Source organism: Trichogramma pretiosum, unplaced genomic scaffold (assembly GCF_000599845.2).
Source record: "Trichogramma pretiosum strain Unisexual culture from Peru unplaced genomic scaffold, Tpre_2.0 scaffold59, whole genome shotgun sequence".
Lineage (NCBI taxonomy): Eukaryota > Metazoa > Arthropoda > Insecta > Hymenoptera > Trichogrammatidae > Trichogramma > Trichogramma pretiosum.
The window spans coordinates 711561-733701 of NW_019641668.1; the positions used below are offsets into that span (position 1 = coordinate 711561).

The 22141-nt window shown below is 32.8% G+C and overlaps 4 protein-coding genes across 5 annotated transcripts; all 4 read right to left on the minus strand.

The window, feature by feature from the left end:
* Positions 1 to 3: 3 nt before the first annotated feature.
* Positions 4 to 12950, minus strand: LOC106651674. Of its 2 annotated transcripts, none has more exons than XM_014370302.2 (14): positions 12769 to 12950; positions 12571 to 12629; positions 12183 to 12473; positions 11777 to 12099; positions 11435 to 11705; positions 11220 to 11297; positions 10922 to 11149; positions 10686 to 10847; positions 10520 to 10614; positions 10249 to 10444; positions 9968 to 10084; positions 1953 to 2531; positions 1240 to 1580; positions 4 to 1042 (listed from the first exon to the last, which is right to left on the minus strand). In XM_014370302.2, the coding sequence occupies exons 3-14, from the start codon at positions 12456 to 12458 to the stop codon at positions 919 to 921; spliced, it is 2790 nt and encodes a 929-aa protein (XP_014225788.1). In that variant the 5' UTR covers positions 12459 to 12473; positions 12571 to 12629; positions 12769 to 12950; the 3' UTR covers positions 4 to 918. The 2 variants fall into 2 exon arrangements, with proteins under 2 accessions (XP_014225788.1, XP_014225786.1); XM_014370300.2 differs by having other exon boundaries at positions 10222 to 10444.
* Positions 12951 to 13549: 599 nt separating this feature from the next.
* Positions 13550 to 15991, minus strand: LOC106651292 (U4/U6 small nuclear ribonucleoprotein Prp3). The gene is made up of 4 exons (XM_023460338.1): positions 15669 to 15991; positions 14687 to 15509; positions 14255 to 14612; positions 13550 to 14164 (listed from the first exon to the last, which is right to left on the minus strand). Exons 1-4 carry the CDS (start codon positions 15810 to 15812, stop codon positions 13765 to 13767), a joined length of 1725 nt encoding a protein of 574 aa, XP_023316106.1. The 5' UTR covers positions 15813 to 15991; the 3' UTR covers positions 13550 to 13764.
* Positions 15992 to 16473: 482 nt separating this feature from the next.
* Positions 16474 to 20439, minus strand: LOC106651465. The gene is made up of 6 exons (XM_014369983.2): positions 20085 to 20439; positions 19191 to 19421; positions 18662 to 19107; positions 17968 to 18584; positions 17759 to 17900; positions 16474 to 17671 (listed from the first exon to the last, which is right to left on the minus strand). The coding sequence occupies exons 2-6, from the start codon at positions 19288 to 19290 to the stop codon at positions 17297 to 17299; spliced, it is 1680 nt and encodes a 559-aa protein (XP_014225469.1). The 5' UTR covers positions 19291 to 19421; positions 20085 to 20439; the 3' UTR covers positions 16474 to 17296.
* A 98-nt stretch (positions 20440 to 20537) lies between these two features.
* Positions 20538 to 22084, minus strand: LOC106651291 (cell growth-regulating nucleolar protein). Its single transcript, XM_023460349.1, has 4 exons — positions 21902 to 22084; positions 21680 to 21812; positions 21229 to 21578; positions 20538 to 21150 (listed from the first exon to the last, which is right to left on the minus strand). The coding sequence occupies exons 2-4, from the start codon at positions 21802 to 21804 to the stop codon at positions 20639 to 20641; spliced, it is 987 nt and encodes a 328-aa protein (XP_023316117.1). The 5' UTR covers positions 21805 to 21812; positions 21902 to 22084; the 3' UTR covers positions 20538 to 20638.
* Positions 22085 to 22141: the final 57 nt, after the last annotated feature.

A 22141-nucleotide genomic window follows, 5' to 3' on the forward strand; every position in this document is an offset into this window, starting at 1 on the left:
GACTTTTAACTGTTTATCTTTTATTATTCAATAAAAAGTTGCCTGTGACTTACAGCCTAAATATCAAATTGCTATTTGTAAAGAGTAAAATAAACATGATAATTTTCAAGATCAAATGCATATGTGATGTAATTTAAAAAGTGGGTATCTCCTTTGAATTGAGTTAATTACACATATATATTTACAATTGTCATTCTAGTTCATTCATTTGAGACTATGTACAATAATTTTCAAAAACTATATAAAAGAGATACCCGATCTGAGAAAATAAAACAGTGCATTGGAAATATTTTTCTGCAATTCCAAAACACATCGCAAAAAAATTCTATAAATGCAATACTGAAACAATATCATGAGATTTTTTTTGAAATGCTATTTGATTGTGTAACAATGTATATACAATATATATCTATATTATAAATATATAACAAAAATACCATGTAAAGCACTGAGCGACGCAGCTACATACTTTTAAATCGTTGCAACAAACAATGCCCTTGGGCAGAAAACAATTAACTTGCTTAAACCACGCGCGTATGTAATATATAAATATATATTTACATTCTTGTACAAATGTATTAAACGATATCTAAAGAATTGTCATCGCGTCATTTACTCCCGCGTTTTCATCTTGCTTCAAGAAACAGAGCCGCAAGCGAGTTGGTCCTGTTCCTTTCTTTCTCAACTTTGTATAATAACAAAGTTTTTGCAAACATCGCCGTGTCTTTGAAGCCTCGAGAACCTCGAGGAAACTGATAGATTCCCATAGATTTTGGCTTTTTCAATCGTCTCCGAATTGCAAATTCGATTGCTTGGCCGGGTCCATCGTACCAGCAATCTAAGGCAGGTGTTGTGGGTTTGTTTACCAGCCTCTGGTTATTGCAGAGGCTTGTGCACCTCAAGTGCCTTGAGCTGATTTTAGCTGTTTAGGTAGTTATTTGATGAGACAGCGGAGTAGAACAACAGGTATGCGCTGTTGCTCTGGTTTTTCACGTCGCTTGCTGGTACTTCCATTACCGTATGATCATCATATTTGTACCACCTAAAAGATAGACAAAAAAGATATAACATTCGTTTTTTAGGTTTTTTTTTACGTCAAAAATAACGCTATAAAAATGCAGGATATAGTTTTCATTGAATTATTCAAGATCAATTAAATCAGGCTGCGAGAAAAATAATTGTGCATTCTTACTGAACATAACTTAATAGCTACTCGGAAGTCAATAGTGTTACACTCACTTGTTCTGATGTCCGTGTTTGCAATAAGCCGTATAATGTCCACCGTCCATAGTACCATAGTGATTGGACATGGCGTACAAATTGTAGTTGGCGAAGCGCTTGCCATGCGTCTCATTTCCATCCAGATAAGGTCGCAGATTGAAATTGTGCAGCGGAAAGTCGACAGTGGTGTTTTTCTTTTCGAGCCAGCCCCCCGTTTCGCCAAATCGGTTGAGATGGATGACGACGATGGCCGGTAAGCGGGCGAAATCAAACTTTTTGATACCATCGCGCGGTACCTTGCAGTTCGGGCAATTCCACTCGGACACTTTCTGGCCGCTTAAGAATTTCTTCACGCAGTCCTTGAAAAGATAAAAAGTAAAAATGAATTTCGTGGGTACTTACTATACTCGCTCGTATACATGTAGTGCGCGTCCGTATTGACTCATGATTCAGCAAAAGAGAGAAAGAAACGATTTATTATTATAAGCCGTAGCAAGTGCCATATATCAGGAGCATTTGCCAGCGAGAGATAATGTAATACGCGAATATATTTTGTCGTCAAATATATTCACGATGTGTGCGCGAGCTCGTATGTTTCTTCTTCATTTTTTGCTCCGAAATTACGTCACGTACATAATGCCTCGCCGAGTTATAACAATAAGCCGTTCGCACGCAGCGCCAAGTCACACCGAGTGTCAATCTTATGATTATGTATTAAATTGAAAACTTACGTCAAGACCGCATTTGTTCGTCCCCGGCAGGGACATGGTTAGGCTGTTGAAAGTCTCATAAGTCGAGCTCTTCTGTTCGCAGGTCATGCACGTGATGGTCGACTTTAGCTGACCAAAGAACAGTTCCGAGATGATGGAGCTCTTGCCCATCATGGACTTTTCCCACTCTTTTTGAGCCACACTCTGAATCTCGTGGATCGATGGTGTTACTTGGTCGGCCTTGAGGTCGTTGTGCATCCAGTCGAGCAGGAACATGAGGAATTCATGGGAATCCTGCTGATCGTAGCTCTCGAATTGGAGCTTATACTGGCCCACGACGACTTTGAGGTCCCTCGGCGAGATGCTTTTGTAGCGTCCACGCCATAGCGCTTTGATGACCTGAGCTACTTCCTCGGCTACGTAGGCCGAGCAGCTGGTTTTGTTATTGTTGTTGTTGATGTTGCTATTGCGATTCAGATCGTTCATGTAACAGTTTTTGATAAAGTACTCGGCTAGAAGCTCGGTGTTGCTCAAGCACTGAACGATGCTGTTCATGTAGCACGAGTTGCCTAAATTCTTCAGTCCAGTTATGCCTGGATGCTGTGAAGCAAAAAATCATCATTTAATATTCATGTAACTCATACCTATATGGAATGTATTAAACATTTCATTCTATTTTTGATCCGTTGGTTACACATTCGCAGAGTACACGCAAGTATACGATATCAATAACACATTCCTCAGGTATACAATATCGAATTACGGAAATATTCCACACGCGATAGCTCTTAATTATTATCTCTTTTGTGTATCTATTTATAAGTTTTACACATTTATTTAAAACATGATATTCGTTAAAATTTAAGGAATTTCGTGAATTTTCTTCATAAGATAATTTGCTTTTAAATATCAATAATATTACTATGAATAAGTAAATACATTCAAGGATTGAAAGTGATTTAAAAGAGGAGTCGATTCGAAAGAATAAAAAAAAATTCAATTGTAAACTGAAAGTTTGGTTGAGTAATAAACATTTTTTTACGTTGAGTTGGGTTTTCTGAAACGCTATCAATACAAGTATTTTTAATTGAAAAATATACTCATATTATTGACAGCTTAGTCATCGGGATTTTTTAAAAAGTTTTTTGCAAAGGACTATCCTATTTTGCAAATTTACAGGTATGCTTACAATATTTTGATGTCTAAATTCAAGATCATTGCTACACGCGATTTTAATGTGTCAAAATAGTTGGGAATTTCGGGTAAGAGTTCGCTGACTACTTGTTATTTTTTCTCATAAATATCTGTTTGGTAAGATGTACAATGCATCTATGATTTGTTTCCGAGAAATTAGTTTTATGAATTGGTTAAACTATTAAAGGATATTGTATACGATTATTTAATTTTTATGAAGTTTTGTTGTAGGCTAAGACCAAAATGTGTAAATAATTTATGCAGACCATCGAAATTTACATACTTATTGGTTTTCCCCTCAAACGAGTTCGGGGACTTTACCAATCATCCACATTAGAAGATGGTTTCAATGTTGTGTTAATTACGAAAGTTTTCAATTCAAAAATACTCGTTATACAAATTAAAGATGTTATTATTATACATTTTTCAATTCCAATTATATAATGGAAGGAAATGGAAGTTTTTTTTGTATTGACTTAACAAACGTGACGAGTAATCCGTAATAAATAGATTGAATAGCGCTATTGAAATCAGTTTAATAAGCATTAAGCATGTAAAATTTCGCTCTTCCTTTGATAATCTTTTATTGTCGAAATATTTTATCAATCGGCCGCGATCGCACGAGACCGTCGGTCATATCTAAAAAATTTCCCGCCTCCAATTACAATCTTAATTGTTATATCGTTGTGGTTCAGTTTTTTGAAGGCACGTGTGACAATAATATATATAGGACATATCTATCGAATCTATCGCTTGTAAAATTCCACACGAGAATCTGAAGGAAAAGAAGAATCATTCGTAACGAGGTTATCACCTTTTTAAAATGATAAAATATAAATTTGCAACTTGGATATAGCATAATGTAAATATACACACGAGCTCAGCCGACGCCGGCTAATGTGTAACTATTGGATTACAAAACAGTAATGAGTTTAAGTATATGCATTGCAGGCGCGTGCGTGTGCAGTTTCATTACAACGGCTTCTTCTTTTCAAGGGTGAAGGTTACGGAGGTCGAAGGTTTACGAACTCTCTCGGTTGGCACGCGCAAGCAACCCTTTCTACGCGTTACGAAATTTGTTAGATTGACCGAGATTTCGTCAATATTGCCGTTTGCTTATTAAGTACACATCCGGATATAAGTATATATTTATGTGTCTAAGATGAAACGTCAAGATCGCAATCACCTGCTGCTCACCGAATTTTTCCATCTAACTACGGCAGAAAAAAGATGGGTGTGTCGGTGAATTCTATTTAATAGCTTTACGAATCACGGACTTAATTATGTACAAATACTATTATAATCGTGGAAAAGATATGTAGAAAAAAATACATTAGATCGAGAAAGAAAGAGAAACGAATGGAAACATTTTCGTGTTTATATTATTACATAGCTCTACCTGTCATCGTTACAAGTGTTTGCCTTCTAGTTTAATGATAATAATTGTCAATGGCTTTTTCAGTATGCGGAATGTTATGTATATCACAAAAATATCAATAGCACATTGGAATGTTACTTATTACTACAATGGACTCATTTTGTGGCTGTTTACGCCCACACACATACATGCAGATTGTACAGAGGATGTGGAGCTCTGTACATTACTTAACATTATTTAACGAGATACTCAGTTTTTTAAACATGAATAAAATTTTATTTTTTTTTTGTTCCGTGCGTAATAAGGTATGCATACAGTACGCTTTCGGATGATATAATGACGCTTTTGACAGTTAATACGCGACAAGAATAAAGTTGAGGAAAAAATCGTTTCTACTCACTGGATTGCGCTTATCAACGACGTTGAAAAATTTGATTTGCACCATGTTTTTTTTTTATCAGTGTGTAAGCACGCACAATTAGAAAAACAACAACAAATTGTCAAAAACTGAAATCGATTAGATTAAGATACTTCGAGCCGGTTAGCGATATCGCCAAAAAAATCGAACAAGACACTGTAGAAACCTGTATCGGTCTGCTCGACACTGCGACTCGCTATGAACTGTCTGGAAAAATTACACGAGCCTAATGTGGCGGCGGTTCTCTCACTCTTGCTTTCGGATCGGCGCGACACGTGATAAGGAAATTATCGCGATTCTTCGTATTGGTGGGGGGACACGCGCGCACACACACACGCGCGCCCATACGTTTACGCGAGAAAGGAGAAGAGGAAGCACCAATGCCTTTGACATACGTAAGTATGCACGCAGACTCTCACTCCTATTCAACTTGACGAAATGTATTTTTTTTTCGTACGTACGTACTGATCGTATGAGGGAGTATCGTCGTCGTACGATATTCTTTTTGGAATTTTAATGATTCTGGAATGTATGCACGCTGTTGCGGCAGTGAAGAATTAAGCTCAATTGACCAATATTGCTCTGAGGACAGGGTGTGACCGTTAACTTTTTCGAACATTCTTGTTAACTTTATCAGTTCAAAAGCTTCAGAATCCCTAGGATTTTTATATAAATATTAAATCGAAATAACTTCAAATTATTTTTAATTTCTAGTCTAGTGACAGGAATTCTTAATATATAAACTTAATAGTTAAAAATTACAATCACGTAAAACTAAAATGTAATGCATCATATTATTTCATGTTTCTTCAATCCTAATTTGTTAGAATTAGAATTTCTAAGCCTACTATCGATAGATTATGTTGGTTTATCAACCGATCTTCATATTTTTCCACGCATGATTGAACTTCCTCATTAACGATGAAGCCTTGACTTAGTATGACAAGGTCTTTGACTGGAATCTATCGATAAGCCCATGTTTGACTTCAAGTTGCATTTTACAATTAGATAGTGTGAATGCAGTTAGGCTTCAGCATGGTCTTTTTAAACGTGCGCGCAAATTTGAGGTTTATTACTAGCATGCAGATGAAGTTCAATACGAATACTATTTGTTGATGTTCGATTATGACTTAATCATTGCTACAAGCATAATATCTACTGAATATTGGTCGTAGATATAGTATTCATGAGAAAATAAATGAGAGAGAATAGATTTTGTACTTTAATCATAATTCTATTTAATATGTAAATTGCTTCGCTTTCGATTTCTTTTTTTTATAAGTCGTAAAACACATAATTGAAATGAACCGTATAGATAACAAGCATAGCAATAATTTATCGTCAAGCAAATTGCTAACTCACTGTCGAGCATCTAGTAAACTTTGCTTAATTGCAATCCTAGTTGTTTTCTTACGGTTTAAATATGAAGTTTCTAGGTAAAATGACGATCCAGGTGTATAAAAAGATTATATTGGTTGAATGAAAACGCGCATAGAGGGGAAAAATCACTTTTAGGTTTATATGAAAAAATTTTATCCAAAAAACTCATGAAAGTACATTTAAAAAAGTCTTTCAATGTGTTTTAGATTTGCAATAATACAGCAGAGAATTTGTTGCGCACGAAGGGGCCACTCAAATTTTCAAACGCTTCATCTTTTTACTTTAAGAGTTGTATAATCAGAAAAGTGGAACAAGAATAGTCCGTTGCCATTGAGTTATTTGATGTGATCAAAAATCGCAAAAATCACTGGATACTTTTCAAATGGTGCTTGCACTTGTCTCACACGTACTTACAGTAAATTTGACATGGATTAGTATCGGCCACACTTATTGAGCATCTGAGAATTTGCAAGAAACCGGAAATAGCACGGAGGAAACACTTCATGAACATTTTGCAGGCGAAATTCCCATTTAAGAAAATTCCACTATTGCCTAAGCATTTAGGCTCCTTGCGTTGCTTTTGCCTAAATACGAATTTTGCCAGTAACATATCTATCGTTGCTATATCGTTCGTGGCTACCTTTTCGTCGTGACTTATATAATGAGCAAGTGTCTTATTTTATGACAAAAAAGAGCATTAGTGTATTAATAGGTTTTTGCAGAAAGCAACGGGCTCTAGACACGTCAAATGCCACTAAGGTGATTTTCAGTTATTTGCATGTATTCAAGTATACACGGTTAAGATCGTCGTGAAAATAAAAAAAAACAGAATGACGTTGCGGACACGTGCGAAAGCGTCAAAAGCTCTGGCAAATATTTCGTGAAAAATCATCACGCAAGTCTCGTAGTATTAATTTGGTTTAACAACGCTCAATGTGTTTCTTCTTTGTGCATGAAAATTATGACCTTATTTTTACTCATTTTTTTCTTGTTTGACAAAAGTTAATTGTCGATTTTAATCGATCAGCTTATTGTATCACGAAAAATAATTATATTTAACACGAGCAAATGTTTAAAAAAAAAACTTGCTCAAACAGGCAAAAATCACGCAGTCGAGTAGAAAAAAAGTGTAAAAAAAATAAATTGAGCGTATGTGTATGAATTTCGATACGTCACTCAACGACGCGTGCACCGATGTTATACGTTGTCTGAGAGCGACTACGACATCATCATCATCGATGGAAAGCAGCGCATAAAAAAAGAACAAGAAACGTCATTTACAATCGTCATCGATGCATTTTTAGCTGTTCGCTGTTAATTGATCTGTTATTGCCGAATGTCGAATAAAAGTCGAACCTGCGAAAATTTACCTAGCTACTTGAAAAATAATTAAACCACTATTTGTACGGATATTAATATGGCTGAGGTAAAGATCGCTATTTGCGATTTCATCCATTCCACCTAATAACGCATTTTTGAGAAAGACAATAAAATCGAAGCGTAACGATTTTTGATGAAATTAGAAGGCTGATAAGGCCAAACCAGCGAATATAATTCGGTAATTTAATTGAAATATGCGATGGACGATAAAAAGCTCGAAGAGCCGTGATTATTTATTTTTTCAATTTCGTTTCGTGTTATATATATACAGACGGATCGATAACGTGTCAATAGCACGCATCATCGGCATCAACATCGTCAATTTATTAATTGTGCATCATAATCGATAGATAAACATGTGTACGCACCAGTGACTTCGAGTTACGCAAGTCTATCTCCTATGAGAAAAATGACATTTCTCCCGAGAGAGAGTTGCAAGCTCGAGATTCATAGCAAGCCTGACTTATCGCTCTTAAATATCAGCTGTCTTACTCTGGAAAGTTCGAATAAAAAAATGTTATTTAACAACTGATAAAATATTTAAGATAAACAATCAATCGATGACGTTGGATTTTTCTTCCTTTCTCATTGCAACAACAGGATCGAAGACTTCATTTGAAGAAACTATAATGGAGCTTCATGATTGCAAGATTGTAAAATTGTAAGATTGAAAAATGAAAAAGAAAGCCTTACAAATCTATTAACAAAATTTTGATCGATTTAATCTTCTTATATGACGTCGACACTCGGGAGACGTCAAAAGTTGATGAGATTTTCTTTTTAATTAGATTAACTGTGAAAAAATGACGCCAAAAGTTTTCGAATTTAATCCGTAATTAGAGTCTAGAACAACTCTTATATTGTTGCATAATAAAATATTTATGACTTTAACATATTATTATAGTATACACATCCAGAACTCACATATTGCTTTGCTTGAAATATCAAACGTGATAAATGCACATAGGTTTATGATTGTCACTAATGCCATCAAAAAGCCTCGATTGTTTAAAAATAACGAGTTTTCTTCCTATGAATGATCATCGACGATTTTTCAAAGTACCTTCGGAAAAGGTATTTTATCGCACTAATGAGCGATAAGAGAGCTCTTCCTACGAAAAAATGTCAAATGATATAAATATCTTGACTGACCGACGACGTTTGGTCTACCGTGATATTCTTACGAACGATAATTTATTATTTTCAAAGAGAAAATAAAAGGTTTAAAAAAAGTAAGAACGATTACGATTGTTATCGCATCGCGTTTATATTGATTTGCCAAATATCACTTCTTTACACGTGCCGGCTGCGTGAAGCTTTTGCAAATTTCGTGAGTAGTACTTTTTCGAAAGTAAATTGCGTAGGTAATGTAAAATAAACAAATCGGATAATTAATGCCATCAAATAAAATAACGTTACGTCTATGCCCGTTGACACAGACAGAAAGAGGGTACACAATTTATGTGAAAGTCAATCTTTGCGCTTTCAGCACGATTAACCGATGTTTTATTTTTCGGTTTCCAGTGGTGCAAGCACACGTACTTAATCTGAATAACTAATTTTTTATGCTGGTATAAACTTTAGTCAATATCGATTGATACGATCATTTTCATGTTGACTAGTACTGAATTTTTTTATTCGGATCACATCTTTTGTTTAATTTGTTCTCTATTTTTAAAATAATTAACGATCTTTGAAATTGAATGGCATAATATTATCTTTTACAGTTTTATGTAATTATTCATTCATATTTAAATGTAACTGATGCATTGCAATTTTACTGATTTTTTTACGCTCTGCTTTTTTTAAATATAGATATATTACGATTATAGACCTTATAAGCAAGAATACATCGCAGCTATAGAACGATATTTCGAGTCTGATATAAATTGCTTTCACGGTAATTAAAGGGGATTATTTGTGGTGTATTATTCGTTGAAACAAGAAAAAGAGCTCCATGATGAAAAAACACCGAGACTGATTGGAGTGAATCATAGATATCTATCGATCTATTTTTTATGGGGAATTCATCGTTCATTGAAAAAGAATATACGATAAAAAAGGCTCAGATTGCCGCCATAAATTGTTTCCTTTTTGGTTTGATTTTTGCGCATGTAACCAAGACTCTGAATTGAAAGGATCACAAAAAAAATATATAAAATATATATTTGCATGAAAACATTTGGTTCTAAAATAAAAATTGTCAAACAAAAATAATAATAAAAATATGTTACCCTAAATCCATCTTTTTAATAATATATTCATATATGAATACTCTTTACTCACCCTCTGTGCACCATAAACGGGCTCAAAACGCGCTTCTCTATCCAATTGATTTATTTTCGGTATATTGGTGACAGTTGGTTTTGATCCTCTGTCGATTATTGGCTTATCTTGCAATTTCTAAATCAAAGAAGTCAAGACAAAATGATTAAAAACTGACTCTGTTATTTGGAATGTACAATTTCAAGCCAAAAGCATTCAGAGAAATAACTTCAAAAGGGTGTAAAAAAGAAAAGAAAAGAAAAAGCGATATTTACATGATTGCTGGTCTTAAGCCTTTTTACCTGAAGATTAGGACTAGAATGGGACCTTTTCAATCCTGGATTGACAGGCTTACTATTTTCAGATTTCAAAGGTTCTCTGTGAATCGTTTCTGTTTGTTCGTCAATATCCATTTTTTGTGGCAGTTTTTTATGTCCTGAGAGAAGTGCGGGTTCAATTGGCTTTGAAGGATACTGAATATTTTCTTTGTTTATTTTTCTTAAAAAAAAATATAAATTAATTAATATTTTACTCTAAAAAATTTATTTCGATTAGAAGTTATAATTTTATTACCGATTATCTGATTTCACAACTTGAGATTTAGGAACTTTCGATCCAAAATCTAGCGTTGGGTAAATTTTTTTTTCAATATATACTTGTGTATGGCCCTGCAATAAATTCACCAAAATTGATGAGTACTTTTTTACTTTTATATTGTATTTCATTTGAAATCAATTACCTTATTTTCCGAAAGTTTGTTTTCAACAACATGCTGCTCTCTATCCCAAGATTTATTTATTTGTAACTTATCTATTTCTTTTTCGATTTTAAAAGTAGCTTTTGGCTTCAATGATCGATCATAATATGGAGTGTCATGTGATTTATTTTTTTGGTTGTTTTTCTGTATAATAGAAATTTAATAAATAGGTAAATGTGCAAGACTAATATAAAATTTGTTATTTCAGTAATACTTACTTCATTATGAGCACTAAATTCAGAATAATTCTTTGCTTTTATTCCTATAGAGTCTTTAATCAACACAGGCGAGGGTTGAAAATTACTGCTTACATCAGCCTGAGCACTAAATTCTGGATAATTTTTAGCTTTAATTCCCATGGAGTCATTATGTAACACAGGTGATGGTTGAAAAGTATGACTATTCGTAAAAATTGTATTGCTATTAATCGATGTTTTTTGTGAGTCCTACAAAAATCGTCATAATTTTACATATATTCACAAAATTTTCTTACTTATTGTGATATTGTGTACTTACAGTAGACTTATTTTGTTTAATTAAAGTTCCATTTGGTAGAAAATCAATATTGTCCCAATCGCTATCTTGAGATGTATTCTGAAAAAAATTTAATTGTTATTTTAATAAATAAATTTTAATTGTTATTTTAATAAATGAAAAATTAAGATTATTTCTTCACATTGCTGTAGTTCAAGTCATAGTTGTTGTTAATAATATTTTATTTTCAAACTTACATTACTTGGAAAAGAGGATCTGATAACCATATGCGGAAAAGTATCTACCCATTCTGCAAATCCTCCCTTCAGTATCGCTATCTGCTGACGAGTTTCTTCACATGAACCTAATGTGTTCCTGAACCAACTTAAAGGGGTATTTGCTTTGATAGTATCAGAACTAGTATCCATGAGTACAATTAGCTCTATAATTGTTGTTGTTAAAAATATAGCTCTGAATCTCAATTCAGCTTCTTTGTTGAGGTCAGATATGTACTCATTTACTTTTTTTCTGTTGAATAAGTAATTTAAATAATTATAAAAATTTATTACATCTAAATTATCAAGTTAATGTTAACTCACTCTGCTTTTATGGACTTTTCTGGTAAATGAATAACATTTGAATTCTTTATTTTCACCAAATTATATTCATCATCTTTTCTCAAGTCAATTATAAGAACTTTGTCTTTACTACTTTCTAATTTTTTGAATAATTCTGTACATTCCATTTCAATCAATTTATTCTGTATCAACTTTTCTCCTAAATTTTCATCATGATTAACAATTGTATTTAACTGAGGATTTGGTTTACGTTGCCTTTCTTTTTTTCTAAGTTTTTCATCAGCTTTAAGTTTGTCTTTTAGTTTCATTTTCACCGCTTTAAAAATCTTTATAGCTTCTTCTATCTAAAATATAAAAAAGTGTGACCAATAAAACTGTAATTTTAACTCATTCTAACTACTATCTAATTAATGAACATAAAACTCACATCTTCTGTTGGACAAAATTGAGCCACTGTATGTTTGTCCAATTTTTCTTTTGTTTTTATATAATTCAAAAGTTTCATCCATTTTTTGTAGTATACATAAGCGTCTTCCATACTATTCTTTTTATATGATTCGTTTGCAAGTTTTAACAAACGTTTTAAACTACTTATTAGTAACTTTATACTGGATTTGGAGTATTTGTTGAGAGGGACATCAGCTCTTTTATCCAAGTTATCCCAATATTCTTCATTGGATGATTCTTCACTATCGTCACTCATGTTTGCTGTTATTAGCTAAATTTCCATGGATTAAAAAAAAACAGAAGTTAGTCAATGAAGTGGTGCTACCAGCACATAAAAAAACAGCTTTTAAAAAAATTGAATAACTCACTTTTTTTCAAATGGCATCATTTAAAAACTCACTCTATGAGATATCACAAGGAACAAAATCTGAAAAAATAGAAAAAAACGAATGTAAACCATCGGAAACACACCTACAAACGAAAGTTCGCGATGCATCATCACACGATATTGTTATCATGTCCGTATCTATTTGATGAATAAATAAACTACGCAACGAAATACTCACTGCATTAATGTGAATCAAGATTATCCATTTGATATAAGAAATTTTAAATATCTCGTCAAAATTTGTTTGACATATACTTAGAAAGCTTAGCTTTTGAAAAAAGTATGTATATGACTTGTTAGTTGTTGCATTGCTTTTTGACTTCTGATGATACACTCAGTTGCTGTACGTGACAGATTTCGTTGTTTAGGCGTGTGATGGCATATAAAGTTAACGTTGTGTGCTTCGGTGAATAGCGAATATGCGTGAATAATTTGAGGTTAGATATTCCTAACTTAAATACTTGCGCGAAATGTTTAAATGGTACTTCAGAAAATAATTTTCACGAAAAAAGGTATATCAATTCAATACTAAAAGCTGCACACGCATAATTAAACAAAAGAAATTTCAAAATATTTTACGATAACAGCAATCTTTAAGAAAAAAACTGGAAAATTCTAGGTCGAAAATCCTGTGCATAATTTTTGCAACATAAATAAGGCAAGGGACCGATATTAAAAAAAGGTCGTTAGTTTTTTCCATACTCTACAACATTATTCTTCTATAAAATTATTCTGCATATTTTTCATTTTCTAAAACTACACAAAGAAAATGTCCCTTTGAATTAAATGAATTAATGTCAATTTATTTATTCCCTATAATTTATATTAATTAATCACTAATAGTGGAGTTATACAATTTTTTAGAAATTTCATGAATCGATGTCATTTTTAGAAACATTTAAATCAAATAATAGAATTAAAAGAAAGCCTTAATAGAAATAAGAAAGTTTCAACAGTCATTATTATGAGAAATAAGTTGCATTTACAGTGCATTTTATTTATACAAATTCTTAATATACATATTTACATATAATTGATAATTCAATTGGAACAGAATGGACAACGGTTAAATTATTTCAATTAAAATAATCGTATTTTGGATCTACATTCAGAAGAATATCAGTGCAACGAACATTAAAAAAATATTTTTTAAATGTTATTGTTATTTTAATTTTTAAATGATTGAGTCTTCTGTATTATCTAAAACAGCACCACTATAAGCCAAATCCCAATATTGTTCAACCTGGTGTTTTTTAAAGTGTTCTCGAGCCATTTTTTCAATTGGACATACTTTGAATTTGATATCTCCAAAATGTCGTTGTTTACAAGTACCTTCCCAAACCAAAACACATTTGTTAGGTACATCATTTCCATCAGTATCTTTAACTTGGTCTTCTTCCCATTTTATGCGATGTAACATCAGACGCTTGTATTTACTTAGTTGTTTCTGTCCGCCTTCAACGACAACTACATTACAATCTCGAAACAACATGACACATCCAGTGAGATATAACTGTTTAGCATTGGTTTCGACTTTGAATTTTTTGGAGGCATTATTGATTAAATCACGTATTCTGCAATTATACAAATGTATTTTATGTTTTAAGACCTGACTGTTTATTGATTATATTTATTTATTGAGTAAAGAAGCAAAACAAATTTACCTGAACACAGCAACATGAACACCAAGTGAAGTATCTTCTTTGATTTTTCTGGCTTTCTTTTCGCGTCTTTGGTCAGCTGTTAGTCGTCTAGCTGCATTTGCATCTTCATGAGCCTTTAGTCTCTTTGCCATTTGCTGCTTAACATGAGCTTCAATTTTCGTTGGATCTTGTACTGCTTCATTACCAAGAACTCTCATTAAATTGGAAATACGCAATTTTGGTTCAGGTGGTGGTTCTAAACCAAGACGAATTTTCTCTTGCTCTTCTTTCCATGCTTCTCTACGATTTTGTCTTCTTAATTTTTTTCTTTCTTTTTTTGTTAAAAATACAGGCATATACATAGGCTTTGATGGTTCCGCTAAATAAATAAATTAGAAACATGGTTAAAAATAATTTTTTTTTTGAGGAACAAAAATATATTCAAACACTTACTTGGAGGCCTCATTTGAGCAGGATGCTCAACTAGATTAGTTATAGTAGAAACTCTAATAACTTCATTAATGTCGTTACTATCTGCATTCTCATAATCGGTTTGTAAAATAACAGAATCCCACCATTCAACATTAGGTACTTCTTCACTCAAAGCTTCAGTTTTAGGTGCGATTAAGGCTAACTTTGTCGCAGAACTAATGCCAGTTTTTCTAGCAATTTGACTGATTTCATTTTGTAATCTATCTAATTGAGCCTTCATGCGGACCCTGTCAGCAATTTGAATATATTTACCTGGTTCATTCAGTTTGAGGGCTCGTTTAGTTCTAACAGCAGCTTTTAATCCTATTCTATTGTCAAAAAAGTGTGTATCAGCTAATTCTTCTGGACCTTTGGCATCATGCATTTGAGCTTTATTGAATTCTTCACGTTTTTTGGCCCGAATATTTGCTTTCAATGTAGGTGCGACTCGTGTGAGCTGAATTTCTTTGCCAGTTATGTCAACAGTTCTACCAGATTCATCAAGAATCAGAGGCTTAGGTTTATCCTCACTTTGCAAATTGTTACCTATACCAGCTTTGTTGAGCTTACTTTGAATTTGTGCTTGCAGAGCTGCTATTTTCTTTGCTCTCTCATCAGAAGATTTAATATCTGATTTGCTAAGAAGACCTTGGCTGTACATTGCTCCCATAGTAGCTAAAGCAGATTGATTTTTTAAAAAGGGCCTTACAGCATCTAAGTCCTTTCTAACAGGTTGACTGCTATGATTATAAGCTTTTTTCCTTTCTTCTATTTGTTTATGGGCAATAGCCACAACGTCTGTCGTCTATAATATAGAAATTATTGTAGAGGTTATAAATAATGTGCATAGTACGTATTAAAATATAGAAATTAATAGTGAAATATGGAGATTATAGAAATTAAAAGTCATGTAAAAAACAAGGAGAAAGTAAAAATTGTGATTGTACATCTGTAAACAACTTACCTTCGTAGAACTAGAGTTATCGGATAATTTACGTCTTTTAGCATCCCTATCTTTATCCCTTGTCTTTTCTCGTTCTTTTTCTCTGTCCCTATCGCTGATTCTACTTCTGTTTTTATCTTTGGCGGATCTTACTGCAACAGACATGGTGAGAAGATTTTTTGTATGTTGTTGAACGAAATGTTGTGATATGTGAAGAGCTTGGCAGTTAGCGGCACGACGACTGTGTCTTCAGGGTTATTCACTAATCACTATGCTGGCAGCAAAGTCAGCGCCGCCGCCAGATTCACCAAAAGCGTCGAGCATAGGAATTATAGTAGGGCGGAGAGAATGTTTTAGCACACTGCAATGCGACTAGCGACACGGCGTAGTCAATCTCAACACCAGAGGGCAAGTCAAGTTGTTTTACGATGTTTTAGTGATAATATTTTTAAATTTTTGAACTAAAACTGAATGAATGATTATATTCAAATTCCATGTGCCGGGATAGAAGGCCATTGTAGCTTTTGTTATATTATAATATAATAATATAATAATAAGCAAAATGAAGTGCACAAATCATCGTGCGTTGCTATGAATTTTCAAAAAATATCGAATACTTTTTAAATCGATTAAAAATGCTATAGTTTAGATATTGTGTCGGCACAGTAAAAGATGAACAACAATCAAAATTTTGGAAAATAACTATATCAATTCCGAAAACAAATGAGTAAAATGTGAGGGTAAAAATAAATTTTTTGCATTCTCAAAATGAGAAAGAACGATTATGGTAGTTTAAGGGCAGAAATAATTTTTCAAGTCCAATTGATTCATAAATTTATATACATTTTTTACTTTATTCGTAAATATACAATATAAATTTCAAATCTTTTACAAAAATCTGACTGTTTTTCTGGTTTGCCATTACATACAAAAGTTCAAATTCTATACTTTTAGTCATTACTAAGTGTATAAAACTATAAAATGATTTTACAAGAAATATAATCACCGCTTCTAAAAAAATCCTGTTATAACTATCTAGATTATAAACTTCGATTATAACTAATAATATAATAGAAGTTTTCAAAAATTAGTTTTTATTCTGCAAGAAACTGATTTGTTTATTTGCTTAACAGTTTCATTTCAAATGAAAAGTTTGTTTTATGACTAATAAATCTGTGATAATATATTTATTAAATAAATAATAATCGTAAAAATAATAATAGTTTTTAAAAAAATATATATGATAACATAAACTACTTGTATAAGTTACAACAATCTTCATTCAGAAGCGGATATTTTACTATAATACTATCGTTATTCCTATACTCAAATTTGTTTTTTATTACATAAACTATAAATTTTAAATTACCTTATTTCAGTTTTAAGACAAATTATCTAGATAAACTACATTTGTTGAATTCTAGGTAATTTTATTAAAATAATTATCACAAAAGTAACTTATTTCATTTTATAAAATACCACGTTGCTTGTGTATACTTATCGCTATCTCTCGTCAAAACTTCAATCTATTTTTTGTTATATCATTTATAAAATTTTTGGTAAAAAGACTGATTCAAAATAAATTTTTACAAGCTAAACAGTCTTGATGGGATGGTTTGAAAATGATTTTTCAATAAAAATTTAACCGTTCATGGCATTACAAAATTTTTCCATCCACGTACACCTCGCAATTTTTTTTTTAAACCATTCATTAAATCACTGGGCTGCAACACTACGGATACATCTCTACCGACTCCACCATTCAACCGGTCACTCGCGCTTGGCTCGTAAAGATTTAACGGTTTATTATTAACTTCGGTTAGTGTCCAACTAACTGTTGCACCCACATCTGCACTTGGATCGGCCGGATTCGCTCGGGCGGATAATACGAGAGCTTGTGCAGTCGGCGATACAGAGACAACTTCATTGCTGCCATTCAGATCGAGACCAAAATTTTCTTCCTCGCTCCTTCGGGTCAAGGTAGTAACGCGACCATGTGGCAAACGCCTGACTATCATTTCTACCTGGATATGGAACAAACAAAATTAACTAATTAATACTTTTAAAATAGCGAAATTATGATAATTTTATAGAGCAAATTTTGTACTAACACGTGGGAACGTATAGTTTTTCAATATTTCTCTGATTGAACTAGCTCCAGTTAATGTAACTCCAGCTATACTTAATACTAAATCTCCGATGTGTAAAACATTGTAAAGTAATGGATGATCCTTGTGTTTCCAACCAGCAATCCTATGACAAAATAAATGAATGCATATTTGGGCAAGCATAGCTTTTTTTTAATGGGTGATAATCTTACCATACGGCACCAAAACAATCAACAAAAGCAATAGCATCTTTGCAATCTCGCCTGCCAAGTTTAAGTCTAACACCGGCCGGATGTCCCATTTCTTTTCGCAATTGCATAACTTGATGTTCTCTTAACGTCAATTGGGCCCTCGCTATTTGCTGCTGCTGCTGTGGTTGTAAACGGCTCGGATTGATTGATCTCGAAGACGACGACGATGTGGACGAAGAAGTTGCAAACGATGTAGACGCTTCCGGATTACTATCCGAGCGGCTGCGACACTCTATCAATGCAGCATATTGTTCACCTTCATCGCTCGAACTGCGTGATCTACTTAATCCAACAGCCCCGTTGGATCGAGATCGAGAATGACTTTCACCATTCATTGTATGGGACGAAGAAGCCAGAAATACACTTTCGTAGCCCGAATTATTGACTGTATCATTGCTACTTGCAGCTGAAGTACTTGTACCGGTTGCTGTACCAGCACGAGGTACTGCTGGTGCGGATCTTGTAGGTTGACGAAAACTAGCTCTGCGTTGAGGTAATGCTTCAATGATGAATACATCATCGAATGTAAAAATAGCTGGCGCATTAGAAGTAGCTCCTGTTTCTTGACTACGCATAGCCTGAAAAGGTTTTATTCATCAATCGATTATATAACTTTAAAGAACTTAGTTCTAGGTAAATTAATTAAAAAACTTACCAAATTAGGTGGTGGGGGTGGCAGTGGGCTGGTAGGATCTCTAGTAGCTATCCTCTCGGGTCCTTTAGAGTATACATTTTCTTTTGGCTTGAGTACTTTCATATCAGTAAGTTTTCTTGTTATCACCTGCACCCAGTCTAACATAGCTTGATAAGTTGGAGCAGCCAATCTCATTATTCTGTCATCGCTGAAGTTGATGCAAAATTCATAATCATTTTTTGAAGTAGCACAAAGTGTGGGTGATAAATGCAGCGCATTTCGTAGTGATTGTGACCAAACTGAAGAATGTGTATTGGCTTGTTTTTGATCGATAAAGCCTTCGATTCGTGGATCGGCATCGTCGTGCACGCAGAAAGCTGCCCAGCAACGTGATGATTCGCGTTCAGATTTTGTATCTGTACGACGCAGCCAACCATTTTTATGGATTTCACGAAAAAGTACAGGTGCTGAAATTTGAATAAAAAATCTGATTTCCAATTTTTTTTTTTAAAATTGGTTTCTGTAGTTTTTATTTTTTTAAAGATATTACCTTCTAAGCTAGATGTTGAAGACTGCGCAGCAGTCTCACCTCGTGACCTGTCATCTGAGGTTCTTGCCATTTCCGTGAGCAATCTAACAGCTTGCAACATTTTGAATTGAAATGTCTTTTCCTTTTTCTTCTACTTTTCCTCCAAATTAAATCTAAGATCATCTTATGAAAGATCTTAATATCTTTGGTTCAAATAGCATGCATATTATTAGCATTTGAAATACAAATAATCTGAAACCAAAAATTTTTTATTCAATTAAATGCATGCTTAAAATAATCCTTTTCTTGCTTTGAAATGATTTAATAAGAATATATTAAGTGCTAAAGTTTAAATATTTTTGATAATCAATTACAATATAATATTATATACAATCTTTTGTCTATGTTCAAAAATCATAAAAATGCAAAAAATGTGCATTAAAATTGGAAATGATGATATTTTCAAACATATTTTTCATAACGAAAAAAATTAACTTTTACTTTTGCAGTGAGTCTTATGTTGATTATCATATTTTATTCTCTACTTTTTCGTTATGAAATCATAAGCAAATTGCTGAATTCATCTTTTATCATAAAATTTTGACATTTAAATGTCAGAAATGGCTTTAAATCAGTTATGACTAATCATCAGTCAACAGAAATGAGTACTCTTCATGATAATGATTTTTAACCTACACTTGTAAGCATCATTGATACCGTCTCGTTTATAAATATATATGGTGGACATTTCATAGAAATTATTATTAAATTATTGAAAGCTACATTGAAGGAAATTGTGTGGTGTATGAATTCTTGTCTAAAAGTTTACATTGTACAGTCTGTCATGTAAGGATGCTATTCGATTTTGTGAATACGCGTGATATTCAAAAACCTTACGAATATCGAAAATCTTACCACAGAAGTGTAAGTTTATTTTGAAGGAGTAACAAATCTTCAACATCTGCATGCTGGTCCTTGGGTAGATTTATTTTATAATGCAGGTGTGGCGCGAGCTTGACTGATGACACATAGTCCAGTTCTCTTTCTCTTGCAAACTCATATATGCTGAAGCAGAATCGATATAAGAAAAATAGCTCGCGAGAACGTACGTGAGTATTTGCAAAGTAGGTGTATTTGTATGTGTAACGTATCGGTGAATATGTGTACTACTATTTTACATTACTGGCATAATGCATAGCATGACAGACGCTGCGAATCTATGATCCTGTTTTTCTTGTGCAATACTTTTTGTCAGCTACATTAAGGCCTGTTTCATTAAAATTATAATGATAACAATTCGCGCTTGCGCGTAATAATAACCTGCGGCAAAGGACTAAGGAGGGAAAATTAAATAATTTCTAATTTGCGTTTTATAAAAATACCTTTTATTTATAAGGTAGAAATTATTTTGTATATGGATTTTTATTCTCGATGTTGGAGTGTATAATTAATATAATTAATATGATAAGTTATACTTCTGTTAAAGTAACTTTTTTGTCTGCAATTGAAATACCTGACACTTTACTGAGTTTTTTTTCAAATTTAGAGTCTGCTGATTCACTTGTAGCATCTGGAAATTGTTCTAAATAAAGAGCAATCACTTTCTTTTTTAGTTTTTTTTTGGTAATTTCACCTTTAGCTGTTAATATTTCTAAAATGCTATTTTTCCAACTAAATTTGTCATTTTCATTCACAGAAATATTTTCAGCCTCCTTTTCTAATTTTTTCTTTTTCAATGGCTCACTATTTTCATTTTCATTATTTTCTAGCACTCTCTTTTTAGATTTATTTTTCTTCTTACTCTCTTTTTCAACTTCATTTACATTTTCACTTTCAACTCCGTTACTGATTTGAGATAACTCAGTATTGTCATTTTCAGTCGCAAGTATTTTATTTTCTTTTTTCTCTTTTTTGTTATCTTTATCTTTGGAGTTCTCTACTTTGTCTTGTTTATCTTCTTGGATTTGCGCACCATTATTTTCTAAAACGATTTCATCAAATTTATATTTATTGTATCAAAAAGTTATTTTTATACTTTTAATATGTCTATATAACTTACGTTGTGAAGTTACAGTCTTTTCAGCTGTTGCTTCTTTAAATGCATTTTCCATTTTAGTCCATGTTGAGTCAACAACTGCCATATTAAAACGATTACCAAATGCACTACGAATAAAATTTAAAAATTTTGGTTTCTTCCTAGGTAGATTTTCATGTTTTGAAATGGAATTCAAAAAATTTCTTTCAGGTCCTGAGAGATTAGGAGTATTCGTTAGCACATTATGTACAATTTCTAACCACGCTTGCTGTTTTCTTTCTCCTTTATTGCAACTAGGTTTTTCAACATAATCTTTTCCACCATAACGTTGATTTTCTGTAATACACTTTGTATGTGCAGTGTACTCATCTTCACTAGAAATCAAATCATAAAAAAAATTAGTTAAAGCAGGTGAAAATTATAAAACATGAATAATTAATAATTTAAAAAAAAATGCTTTTAACATTTCACTCACTAAAAATCTTTATGACAGTCGACACAGGTAAGAAATATGCCTTTGCGGCAAGCAAATTGATAGTGCTTGGCAACCTTGGGTTTTTGTAAAGAATCTCCACAATGATTACAAGTAAAGACAACCATTATGAAAGCTGTAATAAAAACGAATTATTCATTTATAGTGAAATCATTAATATCTTCAATAATTGTGTACATTAAAACTGAGTCAATGTATGTTTACCAAATTATGAGCAGAAACAAAATCTATCAAACACAACAACTTGAAGTAATTGACATTAACGAATGGTTGTATAGTCAAAAATTGTTATTGTTACTCAAGGAACACGTGCCTTTCTGAGCACCAAATGAAATATTATGCTAGAAATCAAACATGTGCCTTACGGGCTACACTATACGATATGGTAAGTGTATAATACCGCATGGCGCACCGCATCCGCAGGCCGCTGGGCTCGACAGCAGA